Here is a 22,393-nt window from a genome sequence, read left to right on the forward strand (position 1 = left end):
GCAAGCAGCTACATTATACTGTGTAAAGATAGTATTAAAAATAATTTTGTGGCTGTCTACTAACGATTAAAATAAACAAAAATAACCTAAGCCATATTATATGGTCAGGTTTAATCCAAAATTTCAGACATAAATATAATCTTAATAACCTTGGGTACCATATAACCCAGCTACAAATTTAAAAATAATACTACAGTTCACAAGAGAGCAATAAAATTGATCCTATTTCAATACCAAGTGTCCTGCTATGACCGTTACGAAGCCCCTTGAACTGCAGCAGCAGGTTGCATAGCTATATCCTGATTCTGTCTAGCAGCATATCCATGGCCGCCTCCGTATCCATGACCTCCATAACCACCGCCGTAGTGTCCATTAGAGTCATTCCTCCACTGTGAGATACCAAATAATCAAATTAGGGTAATTAGAGGTTAATTTCATTAATGATATACTACTCCGTCCCAAAATATAAGCAAAAGGAGGTCAACAAAAGTGAATGTATCAACTTTCATTGACCAATTTTTGCTTTTATTTTGGGACGGAGGGAGTATAATACTTGACTGGGAATAACATTTATGCATGTGCAGAAATTTATTTTGGGGAGTTCATAATTAAAATCTAAAGTGGAAAGGAATTAAAAAGTGCATATGACAACTCTTTGTAGCAACTAATTACATGTTGTAGGCGTATGATTGTGGAAATTTTATAAAATAATTTGACTTGTAAGTAGAAGGTGAAAGTCATAATAATAGAAAATAAATAACAAACTATCAGCACTGATGATATACAAGCTCACGCGAGAAAAAATAAGCCACGTTTCCTTTAGTGAAACATTTATATTTTCATTTTTTAGAATGTGTTATTTTACTTGCTAACAAAAAGATAATAGACTATTGAAGTGAACAATTGTGTGCATTTTTTGAAAACAATAAAAATGTCAAAAGAATTGTTTTCATGATTTCCGGAATAATCATCTCAACTAGCATTTCATTTTGTCTTCATTACAATGGTTACTTCAAGAGTCTCACATCGTATTAGCAAGTTAAAATGAAAACATTTTAAAAATGAAAATAGAAAAGGTAATCACAAATTAAACGGGTCTTAGTTTCGTAGTAGTACACAAACATCAAACTGGAATCGATTACGAGGAGAATGAAACCTCATAATTGTCCCATTAGATAGCCAGTGACAAAAATAAAACAAAAATTGATTTCAAGAGAAGAAAAGAAAACTCACATGCTTATTTCCTGGACTGCGACCCCAAGAAAGACGCACCGTCTGCTTTCCAATCACTGTTCCATTCAATGCCTGAATTGCATCCTCAGCATTCTTTCTGTTACAGAAAGAACAGAAGGCATTAAAACATAGAATTCACCGAGGCAAAAATAAGACAGTACTAATGATATTGTCAATATTCACAATCATATCATCATACGCAATAATAGTTCAAAGCAATTTCCTTCAATATAATGTCCTTGTCCCTATGATTCTACAACATGAAAGAGTTTGCATAATCACGGTTCCATACCCATTTGAGGAATACTTAAACCACTGTCAATTTTGCAGAAACCCATCCACTGTGCTGTGGGGGTTACAATGACTTGCAAGCATGTCATAATCTATGTCTATGTTAAGTTAAGGGATATCACAAATGTACCTGTCAGCCAGTTGAACAAACCCACATCCTTTACCGACTGGAATTTTCACAGAGATGACATCCCCAAATTGCAAAAATGGTTGTCTGAGATCCTCATCACTGATTTCAGAATCAAGCCCTCCAACAAATATCTGTAACAGATATCCGTTACTAAGATATAAAAAGAAGTTTATTAAAAGATATAGAAAAAAGCTACAAAAGCAGACTGACAGTTGTGTTGTTAGAATCCCCGTCAGATTGGGAACCTTGGGCCACAGCACCGTTGGATGAGTGTCCACCACCACCAGCCAACACTACAGCTAGTTTAAAAGAGGAAAATGTCAGCTATTTAAATTTCTAAATCATGATACGTGATATTACAGCATTCCAGTGATAACAAAACAAGAAAGAAAGCCGGCACAATATATACGCCATAAAAAATCAATTTTCCTTTCTGGTTATGCATTCAAGTTTCTAAACTACAAAAAAAAATACAAACATATCACTAACATTCAATAAATAGATTGAGGTTGAAAAACACAAACTTGTCGTTTAGCCATCAAACAATATATGTAATGAGATAGGCAAGGGAATAGAAAAACCATAGAAAAATCTGCAATAAACAATTGTCAAAAATAAAGATAATAATTCCATTCATGCATAAAGCCAGATGCAAATATGAAATTTAATATATGAATAAACATATTTAAGAAGCAACAAGCTCCAGGTACTTGTATTGAAAAGTTTACTATAACTACTGAAAGCATAAAGTGCACTTACAAATAAAGCAGGTTACTTACAAATCATTATCATACATGTTTAACAAGGTAATTAAAATCAAGATTTTACGCAAAAATCGGTAAGGGGAAGTAAAATCGTAACACAAATTGTAAGATTATACAAAATTGCATAACTAAGACAAAGAAAACCTTGAATCACACTTGAAATACTTATGCAAATTTAAATTCAGTAACATGAGATTTTGAAGTCATTTGGAAACGAAACAGAAGAAGATTTATTTTTAAACAGACGCGAGCATAATTGCTAAATTGCAAGATTTATGTGTGTGCTTAACGCTGAGGCCAAACATAATTGTATTACACTTTTACGATTTCAATCGGGATTCCACCCGATTACACAAAAATAGGATTATATGTGTACTCATAACCGAAAACATTTAGGATTAAAATCAGGCTTTTAATTATCATGCATGTTAATATTCAAATTTTATCGGATACACACACAAAAACCAAATTAAACAAATAATTATAGAAAATATGAATATTAACATCCAACAAGGAAATCAAGTTATTGGGACCTATGAAAATCTAGTATGACTGCAGCAGAAATGGTTGCTGTTGATTTAAGTGGTATCGTGTATATAATAAGTTAAACTCTACGACAGCATAATGATATAATAAAATTACATCACAAGCAAGTATGATAAGAATTAAATAACAAACCTTGTGAAGAATATTGTTGTGGATTGCCATAAGTTTTTTTGGGCGTTGCAACACCTACTCGCATAGGCCTGCTAGAACAATAAACGCCATTCATTTCAGTCATTGCCCTTGTCCTTTCATTTTCATCCCCAAACCTAACAAAGCCATAGCCTTTCGAACGACCAGTATTAGAATCAATGACAACTTTTGCTCCCTTAATAGAAGAGAATCTGCTAGCAAACACTTCTTGCAGCATAGCATCAGTAACATCTATGGCTAAGTCTCCCACAAAAACGGAGAGATCGGAAGTAGCTTCAGAAGAACGCCTTTCACCACCACCACCACCACCAGCAGCACTGAATGTAGCCCAATTCAGACGAAACGCCTGATCTGTATTTGGCATCATAGTACCATTAAAGTTCTGCAAGACTTTCTCAGCCATTGCTCGCGAATAGAACTCGACAAATCCATATCCCTCCGACTGACCAGTTTGCTTATTACGTATGACTTTTGCCGATACAACCTGCATATAAGGAATCAACATAAACAAACAAATCAGACGACGACAAGCAAAAAAGATTCTTCATGAATGATATAAACGGTAATGTCTGTTTGTCAATGTCAGCTATTTGTATTTAACATGTGAACATCTTAGAATACACCACAGGACAAAAAGATCAATTTTCATTAGCCCCATTTTTCAAAGTGCAATTAAGAGAGATCTAGGTTTTATTAGTGAGTATAGTGAATACACTGGTCAACAAGGTCACATTTTCAGCTCTTTAGACTCTAGGGGACCACTTAGGATACCAAAATTAAAATTCCCTTATAGTGGCAATGTCAAGGATAGAAAAAGGGAAATCATATTAAAAAAAAATCAAAATTTATAACCCTAGTTTATTGGTAAGTTCAAAAATCACACACAAAACTATCAAGGAACTTAAATTAAACTTCAAATCAAAGCTCAACACGTCGAATCATAGTTCATTAAAATCCTCCGGAATTAATTGAATCAATCCAGAACAACAACAAACACAAATATTCAAATCAGAAACTTTGTACCCTAGTAAGTAACATCCAGCAATAATTCAAGATCATTTAAACAAAACACAAATTCAAAAGATATACTTATAATTAAGCAAATGAAGCATCGAATTAAAACAAATCTTAACAAATTAAACTATACTTAAGAGATAACCAAGCAAACCTCGCCGGTATGAGCAAAACAGTTATGAAGAAAAGTCTCATCCATCCAATGATGAAGGTCACCAAGCCAGATCGTCCTGATCTCTTCAGGAGAAACTTGTTTCTGCTGATACTGATGTTGCTGCTGCTGATGATGATGATTATGGTTATGGTGACTCTGATTCGGCGGCGGAGACACCTGTTGCTGATGAGGCGGCTGCTGATAATGATGAGGATGAACATACGGCATGTAATGCTGTGGATACATCATCATCTGTTGCTGCATCATAGCCATAGCAGTAGCTGGATACTGCATAGACATCCATTGTTGTTGATACTGATGCGGTTGCGCCGCCGCCCACTGCTGCTGATGCTGCTGATGCTGCTGCTGCTGCTGAGGTGTCTGATTCTGGTTGTTGTTGTTGTTGCTGTTATTCTGATTCAGATCTCCACCGTTGGTTTGTTGTGCCATAGTGAAATAGTGGAATATTCTCTCTCTGTTTTTTTATTTTTCTTTTCTCTTTGTTCAATCTCTCTCTCTCTCTATAGTAATAATAACTGAATTTGCTATTTGCACCTCTCTATTAAGACCAGGTCTGGTCTAAGTAGAGCTTAACAGAGAGAGACTGAGAAAGAGAAAGAGACAGAGAAAGAAGGAAGAGAAGGACGGAAAATGAAGTAGGGTTGGGTTTTAAAGGGAAGAACAAAACATACAATAATTTTTTAATTTACAAAATGACCCACTTGGCTGGGTTTGGATCTGGGTAGGGTTAAAAGTGTAAATGTGTTTGATTTTAACGTCGTTTAATTTAGCCGTCCGTGAATACATAGATGAGATCTCTCTCTCTCTCTCTCTCTCTCTCTCATCTCAATCTCATCATGTTATTGTTGGCTCGTGCTGTGGGACCCAGTTGTTCCTAATCAACGCCTCTGGTTATCTACCACTTGCAACTTCTGTATCCATCCTTACAATGCTTGCATGTCCTCACCCCACACTTCAATATTATAATCTTGAGTCCGTTTCATTGTGGTAATGAGTTTTTTGGTTTTGAATTTTGAATGTTGTTTGAAATTGGTTGTGTTTGAATAAAATGGGGATAAGTAAGTTCAATGAATTGGTTTAGTAGTAAAAAGATTGATTTTAAAAGTTTTGTTGGTGTTTTTAAAAATTTGAACCCTAAAATGTTTCTTTTTTAAATAGAGACATTATTCTCTTACGTTAAATTATATGTAAATAAAGAAAGATAGTTAAGGATGAAGACCGTAACAGTAAGAAATTTTCATCGTTGTAAAGTCTAGTATATGATCAGAATAGTGAGGAATAATGATTGTTGTGGTGTGGGTGAGAATTTTTGGGCTGTCGATTTAATACAATGATGCTAAGGTTCAACATTTCATTGGAGATAGGATTGGCCAAACAGTAAAAGTAGTCAAAAATATGTGGATGCAAGAGAGGGGGAAGGTTGTTCAGCTTTGTGTGGAGGTGGATTTGACGAGAGCTTTATTAGCTATGTTCACAATTAAGTGAAGGACGTACAATGTAGAGTATGAAGGACTTCATCTTCTTTGCATTAACTATGGTAAATATGGTCACTACAAAGGGTGTCTGAATAAAACTACAGATGTGCAGGAGGTAAAAGGTGGTGGTTGGGAGATCGGGAGCGAAGAGATGAGAGAATAGGGTTTACTGGAAGTACGTTGATGGGACCTTGGATGGTGGTTTATAAACAACAAAGGGTGAGAAAGGTGAAGAACAAAGACCTAATGGTGGTAGAGGGGAGCGACAAGAGTGCTCTAGCGAAAATTAATTATTCAACACATAACAAGGGATCTCGTTTTGATTCTTTGTAAAATGATATACGTGATGTGGAAATAGTTGGTAGTGCAATTGCTTATATAAAAAATGGTAGTGCAATTAATGTGAAAGTTAATAAGCCAATGAATGATTTAAGTCGGGGAATTGAGGTACGGCGGCAGAAAAGCAGGGACACAATCATTACATAATTAATGAGACCAGGAAAATTGCATCAGATGGAAAGGATGAAGTGGGACTAGTCTGAGTCAGCTTGCAATCATTACAATTAATTAAGAGAGAAGTGAAAAAACTGCAAATCTGGCAGCGCGTGAGACAAGAAGCATTAAAGGCAAAGCGAGTGGTAAAATGGGTACTTCAATGCGGTTAACTCGTGAGACACTTGTGAATTTTCAGGAAAAAATCAATTAGAGACCTTTTTTGCAGCTCATATTAATAAGATATTAATAAGGTAAATATCAATGGAGACATAAGTGAGATTTGAAACATGCTTATGAGTTAAAGAAGGATGAAGTGGGCTCATAAGGCATCACTACAGAAAAGCAGGGACACAATCATTACAGAATTAATGAGACTAGGAAAATCGCATCGGATGGAAAGGATGAAGTGGGACTAGTCTGAGTCAGCATGCAATCATTACAGTTAATTAAGAGATGAGTGAAAAAACTGCAAGTCTAGCAACACGTGAGACAAGAAGCATTAAAGGCAAAACGAGTGGTAAAATGGATACTTCAATGCGGTTAACTTGTGAGCCACTTGTGAATTTTCGGGAAAAAAAATCAATTAGAGACTTTTTTTTGCAGCTCATATTAATAAGATATTAGTAGGGTAAATATCAATAGAGACACAAGTGAGATTTGAAACATGCTTATGAGTTAAAGAAGAATGAAGTGGACTCATAAAGCATCACTATGCCCAATATGCCTAGACATCCCGGTGGAGAAAATAGCCCATTCTTGTAGCAATATTCAAATTTTCTCATATGTGTACTTAAAAAATATATTAGAGACTAAATTGATACTAAATGAATAAATAACTCGTTTGAATTGACTTATTTTTGAGCTTATGCAAAACAACTTATTCAAATAAATAAGCTTTATGTATTATTATAAGTTTTTCAAGGTAGTTTATAAGAAAACAACTTATAAAAATATAGTTTTTATTAGTGAAAACTTATTCATTAACATAAAAATTTATTTATTTGATTAAGCTATTTTCATAACAAAAAAAATAAGGCAAATCCAAATAGGCCCAAAGTTAAGAACTAAATTAATAGTAAGTTGTTAAAGTATAAGAATTTAAATTATAGTAAACGGTTAAATATAAAGATCAACTGAACAGTTTAATAGAGTCCAATAATTTTTTGAAATACTCATAATCTCATAAACCTATTTGAGAATGCTCTATAAAATTAAAGAGTAATTTGATGATTGTAAAAAGAAATGCATTAGATCAACAATGAATTGCTCCAAGTGTTAAGAGTCTTGGTCATGTGGTCAGGGTTTCGATTTTTGTCCCATTCATATGAAGAAAATTCGGTTGGGAGTGGAGAACTCACCTTGTGTGCCCCACAAGTTCTATCACCAACATTAGTCATCGCTAACAACGGTAGAAACTTTGTACCCATATCATGAAAAACACATTAGCTTTTTTGACAATTAAAAAAAGCATTAGTTAAGTTCACGAAAAATACGACAAATGACACTAAATAGGGGTTCACAAGATTCAATTTAATATAATTTAATTTCTGTCAAAAAAATAAAATAAAATTCAATTTAATTATAGAGGTCAATGTAGTTTATTTAAATACTCTAAAATACTAGTATCCCTAGAGCATGTTTGAGCCAACCTACATTCTAATCCAAAAGCTTGCTACAAAACTTCTGCTCCACTCATATAACTCTTATTGATGATTATTACAATGTATAAATACCGCATGCTTTTATTAAAAAAATTAAAAAGTGGCTCAAATCAAAGGGTTCGATATAAACCTTTTGAATTCAACGGTGTCTGTCTTGGTTCCAAATCTTGGAACAACTTCTATAATCCGTGTTTTTATAAAAGCAGTAGTTGTGTTTGGTTGGTGGTAGCTTTGGAACTTTGCATTTGCACACTTGCATTGCATTTGCATGGTAAGTCAAAAATGAGTATTATGCGTGTTGGATATTGGAAGCTAAGCTACCGTGTCAATTTTTGCTACTCAAGTCAACGTTGCACTTTTAGAATATTTAGAGTTTGATGTGCCTCCTAACCTCCTTTGACTAGCTTTGTATTTTGTATATAATACACCACTCAACTTGTTGTCTTGTTTACACAATTGGAGAAAATTGGTATGTGAATGTCCAAGTCTTGCTAAAAATCTCATAAAATAACAATAAATAACCAAGACATTATAAGCATAAGTGGTTAATGAACCGATAAAAAAAGTGGTTAATGAGCTATCTCTAGAACGAATTGTTTAAGAAAATCCAAGTTCGATTCATAGTAAGAACAATTCCTAGCCTGTTCAGACTTTACTTACCTCGCGACCAAAATCTGATCGGTGAGCTAGTGGTACAAAATTGGATTTGGATGCTCTGGTGTGTGTATAAACTTGAGTCAATTGCACAGTTAGTTACAATTATTGATAAGATGTATGTATCACTCAAATAGTCAAATTTGAATCTTTTTTTATGATGATTCCTCATGAGATATTTTCCTTAATCTTCAAGCTAATTACCTACAGTCTTTCCATTTTCAGCCTCAGAATACAACTCATTCCCAGCTGTTTACATCTTAATGTCCACAGCTGTTTGCAGCAAAACAAGATATAAACTTAACAAAAATTATATATGCTAGACAGCTTGCTTTTGCTTATACAAGTGCTTAACATTGACAATTTATATGAAATCTGCAGATTCAAATCTTTCTCAATCTATTTATAGATCATGTAAGGAGGGAAAACTTGATCATAATATAATTTGGCAATTGAAATTGAGGATTCTCTTGATTGTTTCAATACAAGTGTTCAACAAAAACAGTGAAGTAAAAAAGTTACAAAGAATGAATTAAATATTTAATTGAATTGGCAGAAAAACTAACAACAAAAAACTGAGTACAAAAATGTGAGGGCGGCCCGGCAAAACTTTCAACAGGGCGGCTTTCCTGTCGACTCTAGTGGCGACTTGTGAGCAAATATTAGAAGAATGCTAACGGCGTATGAAGGGGTAAAAGAAAAGGCAAAACGTGGTATGTACATACCCATCAGTTTACCTACGGTAATCTTCATGGATGAAACTCTCATATTGCGTGCCTGTTAGTGCTTTACTCACATCATTCCAATTTTCAACTTGACTCGATAAGGATCCTTTATGAATCTTTACCTGACGACTCTTTAAATCCATTTGAGGAACCTTTAAAAATTCCAGAACGTCCATTAATTTCTGAAAACAAGAGAAACAAGAGAAACAAGTGAACCATCAAGAGAATTTTATAGGCATATAAAAAAGGAATGAAGTATGCAGAGGTGGCGAGACTTACAGTGCGATTTTTTACAACGTCTTCATAGTATAGCATTATGTGCCTTGTGCTCTTGAAATATTCTAAAGCTTTCGTGGTGGTATCGTTCACTTGCTTCAAATTTGCAATCAACAATGTTGAATTGAGCGTGGGCTTGTATTTTGCGAGTATTTCTGCCTGAAAGCACAGTAAGCATCCATTAACATGAAGTGTAAATACCTTTAGTAGGATAATACATCAAAAGTATACCCTCATCTTGGTCCTCCAAAGATCAAGGTTTTGCCAAATAAGTTTTCTAACGAATTTTTTCAAAAGATTTGCCACTCCAAAGAATTCTCACCAATGCAACTTTAGCAAAAGGCACGGAGCATCTCTAGCTTAGAGATGAAAGTTGGACATCATATCGTACCTCAGGTTAGTTACACAGTTTAAATATCTTGGGTCCATAGTACAAAACGACCGAGAAATATAGAGATGTAAACCATCGGATTCAAGCAGGGTGGTTGAAATGGAAGAGGGCATCAAGTGTTTTATGTGAAACAAAAGTACTGCTCAAGCTAAAGGGAAAATTTCATTGTATGGTAGTAAGACCGGCGATGTTGTATGGGAAGGAGTGTTGGGCGGTAAAGAACCAACACGAGAATAAAATTAGCCAAGATGAGGATCTTGCATTGGATGTGTGGTAAGACTAGACATGATAGGATTAGAAATGACAACATTATGGTGAAAACTCGGCTTAGGTGGTTTGGACATGTAGAGAGAAGACTTGTAGATTCTATAGTAAGGAGAGTGGATCATATGGAGGGTAGTCAAACCGGTATAGGCAGAGGAAGACCTAGAAACACTATAAGAGAAACTATTAAGAAAGATTTCGAGATTAATAAGTTATAGACAGGATATGATATATGATAGAATATTATGGCCTTGTTTGATCCATATAGCCGACCTCACTTGGTGGGGATAAGGCTTGTTGTTGTAGTCTCTCTTAAAGATACACTATTGTCAACATAAAGAAAAAGATACATTCTTGTCAGCAAATTCATCGATACGAATCATTATACTGGTCAGATAATACGGTTAATTTGGTTAAAGTTTTATATATCAGTGACTGATTTGTTAAAAATTTCTTTAGAGGACATACAAATGTGGTGACAATTCAATTGTCGGGAGACTAATTTGGTGACAAAATCTATAGAGGACTAATCTGATGACATCCTGATTTTTGGAGGACAGAGTTGGCAGTTTAGTCACATTTCAACTAACTCAAAGCACCTAGCATGGATATGCAAACTAACACGAGAGTACACATGCACGACACAAAATAGAGACAGACCTCCTTGGGTGAATGAACATGAGATTTGTGAGTGCCATTTAATATCTTAGCATTCCTATCATATTCATTTGCAAGTACAGAAATCATCCGACGCAAAAGATTCCTTCTGAAAAGAAAAATGACTGAAACACCGTGTATCCTGAAATACTCAGCAATATCTTCATGATTCTGCATCAGTCCCTGCATTAAATTAAAAATCACAAATATTATGATATCGACCGCTCCCTTATCTCAGATATTAGTAAGCTCAAAAATAAAGAAATGAAATATGTGTAGGCAATACAAAAGCCAGATGTTGAAAAACTGAGTTCTTATTGATGGATAGCTTTTAATTTGATAGGCTTGTTCCTTTGGTTGTTTTCATTTTCCTGGACACCACTCTCGTATATCATATATACCAAAAAGGAAAGTTCTGATTAACTACCGCAAAAAATGAAAGACAAATATGGGGGGAACCACATTAATTAGCTTTGTTTTTTTGGCGTAAATCGGGTATCCTCCGTGCGCAACTGCAGAGACTAATCCCTCGAGCCTTGTGGACCCAAATGGAAACTCTCCCTAAGAGTTTTAACACTGCTGCATGCCCAAGTTAGGGATCGAACCCAGGACATTGGTTAAGCTAGAAGAGACCCGCGCCATATCATCTAAGTGCTCTTGGGTCCACACATTAATTAGCTTTGAATCTATATATATAATTCCTAAATAGTTCTCCTAACCCTAATCCACTTAGACCAATCAAATTGTTTCATTTAGCCACATCATTTCTACTTATATTATTATTATTATTATTATTTCATCTCTATACTTTTCATATTCTACATTTATAAACTTATGACATTTTAATATACACTCACTCAAGCTTTTTATCTCTTAAGTCACCATTCAATTTTCATCTCTTGAACTCTTCTACCAATATTTTAATATATAGGTTACAATTGTTTTAATTTGTATCCTATTCATATTTTCCTAACTAACCATTACGAATGTTAGAAACAAATATTTTCATTACTGGATGCTCAATCATGTACTTAACAAGATTACTATTTGTTTTTTCGGTTGAATGTGAGAATAGTTTTTTTTCTTCAAATCTTATATGCGCAATTTCTTTTTCCATTATCCTGCCTCTTCATCTTTTGTGCATAGGTATAAATACTTATGTTATTTTCTAAAACCATGATTTGTTGTAGTTATTTTATTTTTTGCAAAAATTAACTTTTTGCATAACAAATAAAATTAAGAGAATTTAACATTTTTTGTTTGTTGCAAATCATACATTCAACTTTTGTGTTGCAGATCATTTATAGGTTTAGTTAAGTGCTACTGTATATGTGTATTCATATTCTATGATGATACAGATTAAATAATATATACTTTATTTTTAATTGAATTATGTAATAGTTGTTTTACTTTACTTTCCTTTATTTTTTATTTGTTCATTTTTTTTATTGATATACTTATTTTTATAATTTTTGATTTTAGGCTTTGAGTCATCATCTCTTACTCAAAATTAAGATCTGAATTGTGAGATTGATGTTGTTCACATATGTCCCTTTGGAATATTTTTAAAAGGTATGTACCCTTTAATTTTATTTGTTTATTTGAGTTTTTCTAATTCTGTCACTATTTATATATGCCAGTTGTGTGTGACTTAGATTTTGCCACATCTCTTTTCATCCAATCCTTTGTGTGTTTTGAAATAGATTTATATGTTGTGCGGATATATATCCTATTACTCCTATATATATGAATCTTAGATAGTTATTCTGTAAACCATAATCCTTAAACCAATAATATTTCTTCATTCAACCACACGAGTCACTTACAATGCTACATCACTTCTCCTTAGAAAATAAATCTTTTGAATCTCAGATTCTCTATTTTATTATTATTATTATTATTATTATTATTATTATTATTATTATGATTATTATTTTGATAATATTTAATGTTTCAATTTTATGCAATTGTAAAATAAAAACAATCGCATCACACCCGTGCATTGCACGGGTAAGGGTCTAGTATATTAGAAAAGTAAACTAACATTACCCTAAGTCCTTTTGAAATAATGGGTAGTAAATAGTAGTAATCGATTAGTAATTAAAAACAGTGATAATAGTCAAAATACTATCAGCAGAGATTAATTTAATGTAAGTAGTATTCACTGAACTGTATTGACTATTAAGGAAATTGGGTATGTTAGGATCCTGAGTTTGGGCTTAAGTGCAATAAACGGGATGAATAAGAAAGCCAAAGAGGGTCTTCCAAGAATCACATCCAAGATTTGACTCACCATTCTCAATCACATCTAGGTTACACTTTTGTCGATAGAAAGTTGTTCTATAAAGGAAAATTGGTGTTGCCCAAGAATTCATCTAGGATACCAACCCTTCTGAAAGAATATCACGCCTCAGCGGGGGTGGTCACTCTGGTTTTTTCAGAACTAATAAGAAAATCTCAGCTTTGGTATTTTGGGAGGGAATGAAAAAAGATATTCAGTTTTTTGTGGCGTCTTGTGATGTATGTCAACAAAACAAATATCAAACTTTATCTCCAGCAGGTTTATTGCAACCATTACCTATTCCACAACAAGTACGGGCTGATATCTCCATGGATTTTATCGATGGTCTTCCAAGAAGCTATGGAAAGAATGTTATATTAGTGGTCGTTGATCGCCTTACTAAATATGTCTATTTCATTGCACTTGCACATCCATTCACAGCCAAGAGTGTGGCAGAAATGCTCCTTCAAGAGATTGTACGTTTACATGGGTTCCCGGCAACAATAGTATCCGACAGAAACAAGGTCTTTCTCAGTCTTTTTTGGACTGAAATTTTCCGGTTGGCTGGTACAAAATTGAAGAAGGCAATTTCTCCCGCTGTTCAGTTACAGCCTTTACCACCTATGCTGACCGAAGACATGGAATTGGAGGTGGAACCTCAGGATGTCAAAGCTGTCCGTACAGACCCTGCTGGTCGTGTTGAAGTTTTGATTCAATGGAAGCAACTGCCACCACCGTTTGAAGCGTCATGGGAATCCTATGATACCATTAACCAGCAGTCCCCTGATTTTCACCTTGGGACAAGGTGAAACTTTTGGTGGGGAGTATTGTTAGTAGGCCTCCTATCAAGTTTGTATATACTAAACGTTCACCCAAAACAAAAGCCCAAGTAATTAGGCCCATTTATGTTATTTGGTTTGCTTTAAATAGAATAAGAATGACAATTAGTTGTCATCAGATTGTGGTTATTAGTGGTTTGGTAAAGGGAGAGACTAGGCTCTACAACTCCTAGAGGTTTTATTATTGTTATTTACTTTTATTTGGCAGTTACACTTTGCTGCTTGTTGATGTAACTGTAGCAATTGAATAAAGATAGCCACACTGTAATTGGTCCTTGCATACAGTGATTATCCTAATTGACAGATCTTAACAGATTGCTGATGCGGCAATTAGTACTTAGTAACAGTAGCATATGCAACATGATTATAAGGGGGTGGAGAAAGGAAGGGAATATTTGTTCAGTATCTTTTCAGTTAGGACCTTCGGAATTCAACATAGAGAGTACCATCTCTTCTTTGAGGAGCATTTGTTCTTGAACTACAGGGATTTATCTTCTGTAATATTTCAATCAATAATACAATTTCTTCATCTTTCTAAATTCAGCTTCCTATCAGGGTAATACCTAAGTTTATCTTCTCAGACAAACTAGCAATAAGGAACTTCTAAGTACTGAAGAGTAACTTCACACACTAAGCACGGACACTGACACGTCAACACCGATAATAATTTGAGAAAATGACATAATTCCAATACAAACTAGAGGCATAAGTGTCGGTGTCCGACACCGACGCGTGTCTGAGACCGGGACACGCTTAATCTGAGTAGTGTCCGTGCTTCATTACTAGAGGCATGTTTCATTCTTAATCAAATTCTATTATTATACATGTATGCAAAAGTCATCTCTCTAACTTCATACACTTCTTTAACTAACTTGCTAACTAATTCTCCCTATTTTAACTCCTAAACTGTCCACATTTCTAAACACAGATATCATCTGGGAAGCAGCCATGAAAACATAGCAAATATACAAAAATATGAATAGTACTGAAAAACTCAGCCAGTCAAACTCTGCCGATCCTTCATAACAGCAACATTTCAAGAGCAATCAGAAAAATGTTTTGATAACAATGTGAAAGATAACAAGTGAAGGTGAATGCATGCTTCATCAACAGCATAACTCATCTCAGTGTTTGCGTGTATGTGTGAAAGAAAGAATGCACCACGTGAGAGACTAAACCCTTCTTTTCCCTTCATATAACACAGTTATGCAATAATTTTAAAACAAAGATATACCTTCACATCCCACATGCATCAGTTCAGACTTCAAAAATGTACTATCTTTCCTCTAAATCGCATATAAATCAACAGATATATTGGTCAAAAAAAAAATTGAACAGGTATTGGTCAAAAAATTATTTGAACAGGTATCCTGTGTGGAATATTAGAGCCCTCGCCAAAGATGTGCCATGATCAAAGCCTAGGTATTTGTGTTCTGAATCCCCCTCCTTTAGATGAGTTAGGCCTTCCCTATTTAAAGAAGTTGGGTGAGGGAGTCACGTAGGTGGTTACTAGATAATGAGGAGTTGTTCAATAATGGAAAGTAACCGAATGCTGAGGGAAGTTGGTTCCCCATGATATGGGCCGAGACCGAGATAATAAGATATTTATGACAGTCCACTAAGGGATACGTGCAAATAAAGAATTGCATTTTAAAGTATCACTTTATTCTTCCTATACACGAACATGAATACCTAATAAAAGAATCTACTTTACTTTAGAAAGCTACACGAAAAACACAACACTGAGTAATCAACCATAAATAAAACAAGCATTACCTGATTAAGCATCCATTTCAAGCCAACTGCAGCCGTGCACTCGTTTTTGGAAGCACTACTAACCCAATCTAGATTATAAATTGTGTCCAAAGTCTCTGTTATTGTCGTCATATTACTCCTTCTAACCTTAACCGAAAAGATTTCACCATTTGAGCTTATGTTCGGATGACTATTTAAAAAAGTCTCGAACCATCCACTCCCCGATCTCTGCATCGACAAAATAGTAAAATACCGCACCGGGTGGCAACTGCATTCCTCCCTATCAAACAAACAATGACGCGCAATCAGTAAAGTTCCGAAAGATTTAGAAACAAAATCACTTATTCTACTCTTAAAATCTATAAATCATCACCTGCTGTAAGTTTTGGGATTCGGATAATGCACATAAGGAATCTCCCAAGGTTCAATCTTAGGTTCAGGACAAGGCTTTTGAACAACCTTAATATCTAGAAAACCAATTTTGTTACCAGTGTTTATTTGCTTCAAACAAATAGAACATATATACACACCACAAACCATTGCAAATGCTAACACAACCAACCTCCAAACCAACGTGGAATTCTTCAAACCCTTCACAAGTAAAACATCCTGTAACAACAGTGTAACCATTAACTACAACATTATTAAAAAAGATTTATTATTGACTAATTAATTAATTAATTAACTAATTAACTAATATCCTAATAAAAGCATCAACTTGTTTGATCCATAACCTGAATAACATTGAATAGATTAACCCCACAGAATCTAAATGTACAGGAAAGTCACAAATCAAAAGACACTATAACAAACCAATCAACCTTAAAAAAAACAAAAAAAATTCATTTGGGTTATTTTAACAAACCAGATCGGACAATTTCACGTGACAACCCATGAAAAAACAAAATCAAAAACAGAATCTTTCATCTAAGATAAATAAGAAACAACAACATGGTACAGAAGGAAAGTGAAAAAAAACTAACCTTTGTGAAGGTAGGGAGATCATCGGCCATTGTTGATAAGCTGAAATCAAAAGGAATACGGATGAAAAGACATTTTTTTTTGGGTACCCTTTTGGAAAATGGATTATTGAAAAGCTATTTTTTCAACTCTCATTGCTGAAACATGCAACAACTTAGGATAATAATATTAATTAATAAAATTAAAGGAAAAGAAAAAGGGATTGGATTGTTGATTGATTATGGGGTGTGTGTGTAGCACTGAGCTTTTTTCTTTTTCTTGTATATTTTATTGTAAAGGTTTTTTTAAAAAAAAAAAAAATTGTATTTGATTTTTTTGGTATGGTGGAGAATGAAATGATGAAGAGTTTAGAAGATAGTGGGTAAGTACTAATCTGATCTTAACTATTTTTAGACCGTTGTTGTTATTTTTCTGATAATGAATGAATGAATACAGAAATAAACAAATTGTTAGATTTATCTCGTAACTCGGACGCACGCACCTGGCAAGTACACAAATCTCATGTTAGAAGAGGGAGACCGAATCAAAACGACATCGTCATTGTGTTGAATTGGGTATTTATATTTTAAGATTTAAAAAATATTATTTTGACAACAAAAAAAAAATGAAGTTTTCAAAGGGTTTGTATTTTGATTTTTTTTTGTCACGGGCTAAAAATGTCATCTTAAAAATGTTCGAAGTTTATAACTCTTACGATAAAATATGATGTTTCTACCAACTGTTAATACGTCCTTAAAATGAATTGTTTGGGATAATTGGTCGGGAGTAGTTGGCTGCCTTAAAATGAATTGTTTGGAAGAACTCTAGTTCTATTGCCGGTGGTTGGAACAAATTTTTTGTCATTTTTTTCTTACCTCGCAACCGAACTCGTTGAACTCTGACCTTCCCTAAAAATCAAAGGGTTAAAAAAAATAAAAAATAAAAAAAATAATGAGTCAAGTAAATAAAATCAAAAAATAAAAAATATATCAGCAAATCGTACATAAAAACAAACATTGAATCTTTGTAGGAAAAAGAAAAGAAAAACAATGAAACTCTAATTACGTTGTATGAAAATAAGCGATTGGAGAAGAAAAAAATAACAAAAAATCATACTACTCAAGTCGACTAAGTTAGTGTAAAACTAAAAAGAAAATATACAATTAATCATAGCAATATCACTTTCTTTTTTTTTGACACCCACAGCAATATCACTTACTTTGCAGCATTTTCTGTAAGCTGATAAGTTGAAGAACTTCGACGGCAGAATAGGATTTTGGAGAGTCTCATAAAATTTCAAGGGTTTATGTAAGATTATTGAATTAGGGAATAATATTCATATTTTCAATTAAAATATTTCACAAAATATAAACTCTTAAATATTAACAGACATTTTATTAGTCGTGAAAAAACATTTCAAGTATCAACAGATTTTGTTACTTAAAATAAAACTTGATTTGATTGTCTTAATTGAATATTATAAAATTTGTTTATATTTTATAAAAATTTTAATTGAATATTTGATTCGATTGCACAAGATTTTTTTTTGTTGTTGTTATTGTTGGCGATAGATACTAAGTTATACTAGGAGATTGAAGTGTAACATTTATTTGTCATAATTTGTTTAAGAAATTTCTTGAAATTTCAATCCAATCCACTTTTTTTGTTAGATGGTTTAATGACTACAAATTTCATCTTAAAAAATGAATAAGTGAGTTGAGTTGATAAAAAAAAATTATATCATAAAAATATAGGGAAAAATATAATGTCATGTGAGTTGAGTTTAGTTAACAGAAAAATTGCATTATATATGTAGAAGTCGAGGTTTGAATTCCGATCATCCCAATTTTTGGTTACTAGACTATTTAAAAAAAGAAATAGGATAAAAATATGCCGTCCAATTTTGAAAGCAGAAATGACCATAAATTTAAAAACACTTATAAAAATATTTATATTCATCTCTATTTAAAGATATTAGCAAAACTCAATTTTGGTACAATTTTTTATTATGAAAAAATGTTGACAATTTATCATCGTTAGGTGGTCCAATGGTGATGGACACTGAACTTGATAGGAAAAAAACACAATTAATCTTTTGGAACTGCAATTGAGATAAAATTCGAACTACTTGATGTCATAATTAACCTCTAAACTAAATTACACGGTCCGGTGGGCCAATACATAAAAAAAAATGTTGAGAATTTTATAGATTTTGTACCCACGTTATGGTTGCAGTCTTGCCGTCTGATAGGATTTATTTAATTAAAAGGAAACATTAGTCAGCATGGTATTTGCTTCCAGACATATTGAAAATTAGTTATCCAATAATATACAAGTTGAAGGTAAAAGGAAGATTTTCTTGTATGTAAGTTACAAGAAAAGAGAAGATTTTATTGTTTTATCACATATGATATGAACACGTATGGTAAGGTATCACCTTATCAGAATGTGTAGCGTGAGCTTAATATGAATCAAGATACTCTTTATTTTATTTATGATTAGTTGATTTATTGATGATTGATGCAAGACTAGATTAGACATTCAGTATGATATAGAAAAATGATACTCTATTTTTTTATTTCTTCATTTTTACCAAAATACAAGATGTAGGAAAAAATTGTAAAAAGAAAAAAAAAAGATGTAGGAAAAAAAATCAGGAACACCGACCAAAATACAAAGCTACAAACAAAAACAAAAAACGAGTTTTTCTTTTGCCATCTTACCAATTTTCTTACGCACTCTACAAAATTATCAAAATACTCCCTCTCCGTTAATTAAGTAGCGGACGTTATAAAAATGAAAAATTAAAGGAAAAACACTCTCATTTAAGTGGTGGAAAAGTAAAATTAAAAACTAAGGGAAGGTGGTAGATGTAAAAAATTCTCTGACAAAAAGCAGGAAAAACAAAGCAGAAGAGTCCAATTACAAGACAAAAATATACAGAGCCCAAAACAACAACTTAGAAAAAGCAAATGGATCGCACTCAAACTAAAAAATTAGAAAAATTTCTCAATATCTCTTGTATTTTTATTTTTGCCCTTGTATAAATAATTTGGTTTTTGTTAACCAAATTTTTTTTGTCTTGAAAAGAAAATTGATTTTTGTTTACCGAATTTTTTCTGAATTTGCACCAAGAAAAAATTCGATTTCTGCGAACAAATTTTTTCTGTAAGGACAAAATTGGAATTTCGGGAATTGGAAGAAAATTTATCAAAAGTTACTACACATCATCAACCTTTTTTTTTTTATGTTAATCTAAATTTCATTTGGCATGGTTTAATCTTAAAACATTGTGAATGGGTTTTCTTTTGCGTTTTTATTGATTTTGATTTTGATTAATTGGTTTGGAGTCCTTTTTTTTTTTTTTGACAAAGGTTTGGAGTGTGTTATAATGGAATTGTTTGGAAAGTTGATAAAAATATAAATGATAGAAAATTTTTTGGTGTGGATATTTCATAATATCAACAATACTCTTGACTCTTTTTTTTTAGCAACAAAATTTTTATTAACAAACTCACCGTAACATAAGACATGCCTTTTGTTTGCAAAAATCTTTCATTAATAAACTCACCATAATATAAGACATTTTTTTTGACATACGTTTGCATAACAGGAATGCGCCCTGTCTTGCCGCTAGTTTTCAATAAAAATATATATTTTAAAAATAAGATTATTTAATGCGGCTTGCCGCATAAGTATTTTTTAATAAAAAATGATTTTTTTTATATATGTGCGTTATAAAAAATAAAGGCCAAATATAGAGAAAAAAAAAGACAAATATTAAAAATAAATAAAATAAAAAACCTCTAATAATTTATTTTTATTTTATATTACACAAACTATTTTTTTATAATAAGAACCTCAATAAATTATTTTCTATAAATAAATTAGATCAATACATAAGCTAGATAGAGAAAAAATTTCTAATAATTTTTTGCATTAGAAATTCACTCCATGAGTTAAGAATCATGAAATCATAGAGATGAAGATCATATTCATAAGCAATATAGAGTGTATTAGAGTACTCACGATCAAGATACTCATAAGAATTCATATTGAATAAATATAAATTGATAAAAGAATGAGTATAATGTACGATGAAATGACTTATATATAGATCTACTTAGAGTAACTAACTCTCTAACTAACTTTCTAATCTCCTAATCAACTTGATAACCCATCAACTAACTCCAATTGATGAACTAATTATATTCTTAACATCATCCCTCAACTCAACATTGCAAAATTTAACAATTTGAGTTTGAATTACAAAGCTAGAACCAAACAAAGAAACAAAACATTGAATTTTTGGCTTGTAAAACCTTCCTATAGTCTGCCGCAAGTGAGCTTCCAATTGGACTTAAACCTTTAAACAAACACCAGAACCAATTCTTGCAAAAACTTGAATAAAGGCCAAACTCAAACAACTTGTTAAAACCAAAGTAATCAATCACACAACCATTTCTAGAATGGATCCAAAATTTGAAAGGTAATCAATCACACAACCATTTCTAGAATGAAGATCCAAAATTTGAAAATCAAAGTCAATTATCATGCCATCAATTACTTCCATGGGAGACTCCACTTCAATACCTCTTGTGCAAATAACCTTGTCTATACCAAATTGCTTTGTATTCAACGAATTTTAATAGACCAAAAATGAAAGAAATAGCCATGCCATCTATGGAAAGGTCCAAACAAACAATATAACATCAATGAACTAAAAAGACATTATCTATAATTCTGACTATCAATAGAATCAATTAACAATCAACCACATCCAGTGAACTACAAGCGGAACCATTGGAATCCATCATCACAGAGGACCTTTACTAAGTATCTTATGAGCATTACAATTTCCAAACTCCATGAATAAACCAAATGTAACAATTCTTAGCAGAATCAATTCAATTAAAACCTCAAGATCAGATGCAATTCAACCCATCAAAAAAGATATTTAATTGATTTTCACATACGCAAGAACACAAGCAGTGACAGAAATAACCAATAACAAAATCCGATCCTTCTCTAATGTGAAAAAGAGCTAATCTGATCCTCAACTTCATCAATGGCTGGATTAGAATTAACAACGAAACTTTTTCAAAAGAATTAACAGCAGAATCTTCATCCTCATCCCTTAAGGGCCCGTTTGGCGTAGCTTTTTTTTCTCTTCTTTTTACTTAAAAGTAAGAAGTCAGGCTAAACAACAATTTCTAAAAGCTATAGTAAAAAAAAAAAACAGTTTCTATATTTTAGAAAAAATAATAATATATTATCAAAGAGGAGGGATCCGTTGACTCAAGGAGTAAGTCTCTGTTGACTTACTCCGCTTAATAACTCGATATCGACATTATATTTTTTCAATCCAACCGTTGAATTCAAAGTTCCCATTGAGTAGATCAACTCCACAAATTTTTATAAAAATTCAAAAAATGTAGTTATGTATTCAGACTATTGAAATTCAACGATTTTTTTAAAAGTTTGTCGTACGCTCAATTGAAGTTATCATAAAAAGTATCAAACAGTTTTGAATTTTTAGTATCGCTCCCGACCCTGAATATAAAATATAATATCCCTATTACAATATCTCTATTAGGGTCTGTTTGGTTCGAAATAGAAGGAGGGGAGGGGAGGGAAGGGGAGGAATTTTAATGGAG

The 22,393-nt window shown here is 32.8% G+C and overlaps 2 protein-coding genes across 4 annotated transcripts; both read right to left on the reverse strand.

The window, feature by feature from the left end:
• Positions 1 to 5,353, reverse strand: LOC123924283 (polyadenylate-binding protein RBP47-like). 2 transcript variants are annotated; one of them, XM_045977122.1, is made up of 6 exons: positions 4,283 to 5,353; positions 3,097 to 3,598; positions 1,865 to 1,953; positions 1,655 to 1,785; positions 1,234 to 1,330; positions 1 to 389 (listed from the first exon to the last, which is right to left on the reverse strand). In XM_045977122.1, exons 1-6 carry the CDS (start codon positions 4,730 to 4,732, stop codon positions 255 to 257), a joined length of 1,404 nt encoding a protein of 467 aa, XP_045833078.1. In that variant the 5' UTR covers positions 4,733 to 5,353; the 3' UTR covers positions 1 to 254. The 2 variants fall into 2 exon arrangements, with proteins under 2 accessions (XP_045833078.1, XP_045833079.1); XM_045977123.1 differs by having other exon boundaries at positions 1,865 to 1,947; positions 4,283 to 5,054.
• A 3,598-nt stretch (positions 5,354 to 8,951) lies between these two features.
• On the reverse strand, positions 8,952 to 17,290 carry LOC123924284 (nodulation protein H). Of its 2 annotated transcripts, XM_045977125.1 has the most exons (7): positions 17,239 to 17,290; positions 16,760 to 16,799; positions 16,150 to 16,385; positions 15,798 to 16,056; positions 10,905 to 11,084; positions 9,593 to 9,748; positions 9,012 to 9,495 (listed from the first exon to the last, which is right to left on the reverse strand). In XM_045977125.1, the coding sequence occupies exons 2-7, from the start codon at positions 16,787 to 16,789 to the stop codon at positions 9,322 to 9,324; spliced, it is 1,035 nt and encodes a 344-aa protein (XP_045833081.1). In that variant the 5' UTR covers positions 16,790 to 16,799; positions 17,239 to 17,290; the 3' UTR covers positions 9,012 to 9,321. The 2 variants fall into 2 exon arrangements, with proteins under 2 accessions (XP_045833080.1, XP_045833081.1); XM_045977124.1 differs by lacking the exon at positions 17,239 to 17,290 and having other exon boundaries at positions 8,952 to 9,495; positions 16,760 to 17,187.
• Positions 17,291 to 22,393: the final 5,103 nt, after the last annotated feature.

The sequence above is a fragment of the Trifolium pratense genome, linkage group LG4 (assembly GCF_020283565.1).
Source record: "Trifolium pratense cultivar HEN17-A07 linkage group LG4, ARS_RC_1.1, whole genome shotgun sequence".
NCBI classification, from domain to species: domain Eukaryota; kingdom Viridiplantae; phylum Streptophyta; class Magnoliopsida; order Fabales; family Fabaceae; genus Trifolium; species Trifolium pratense.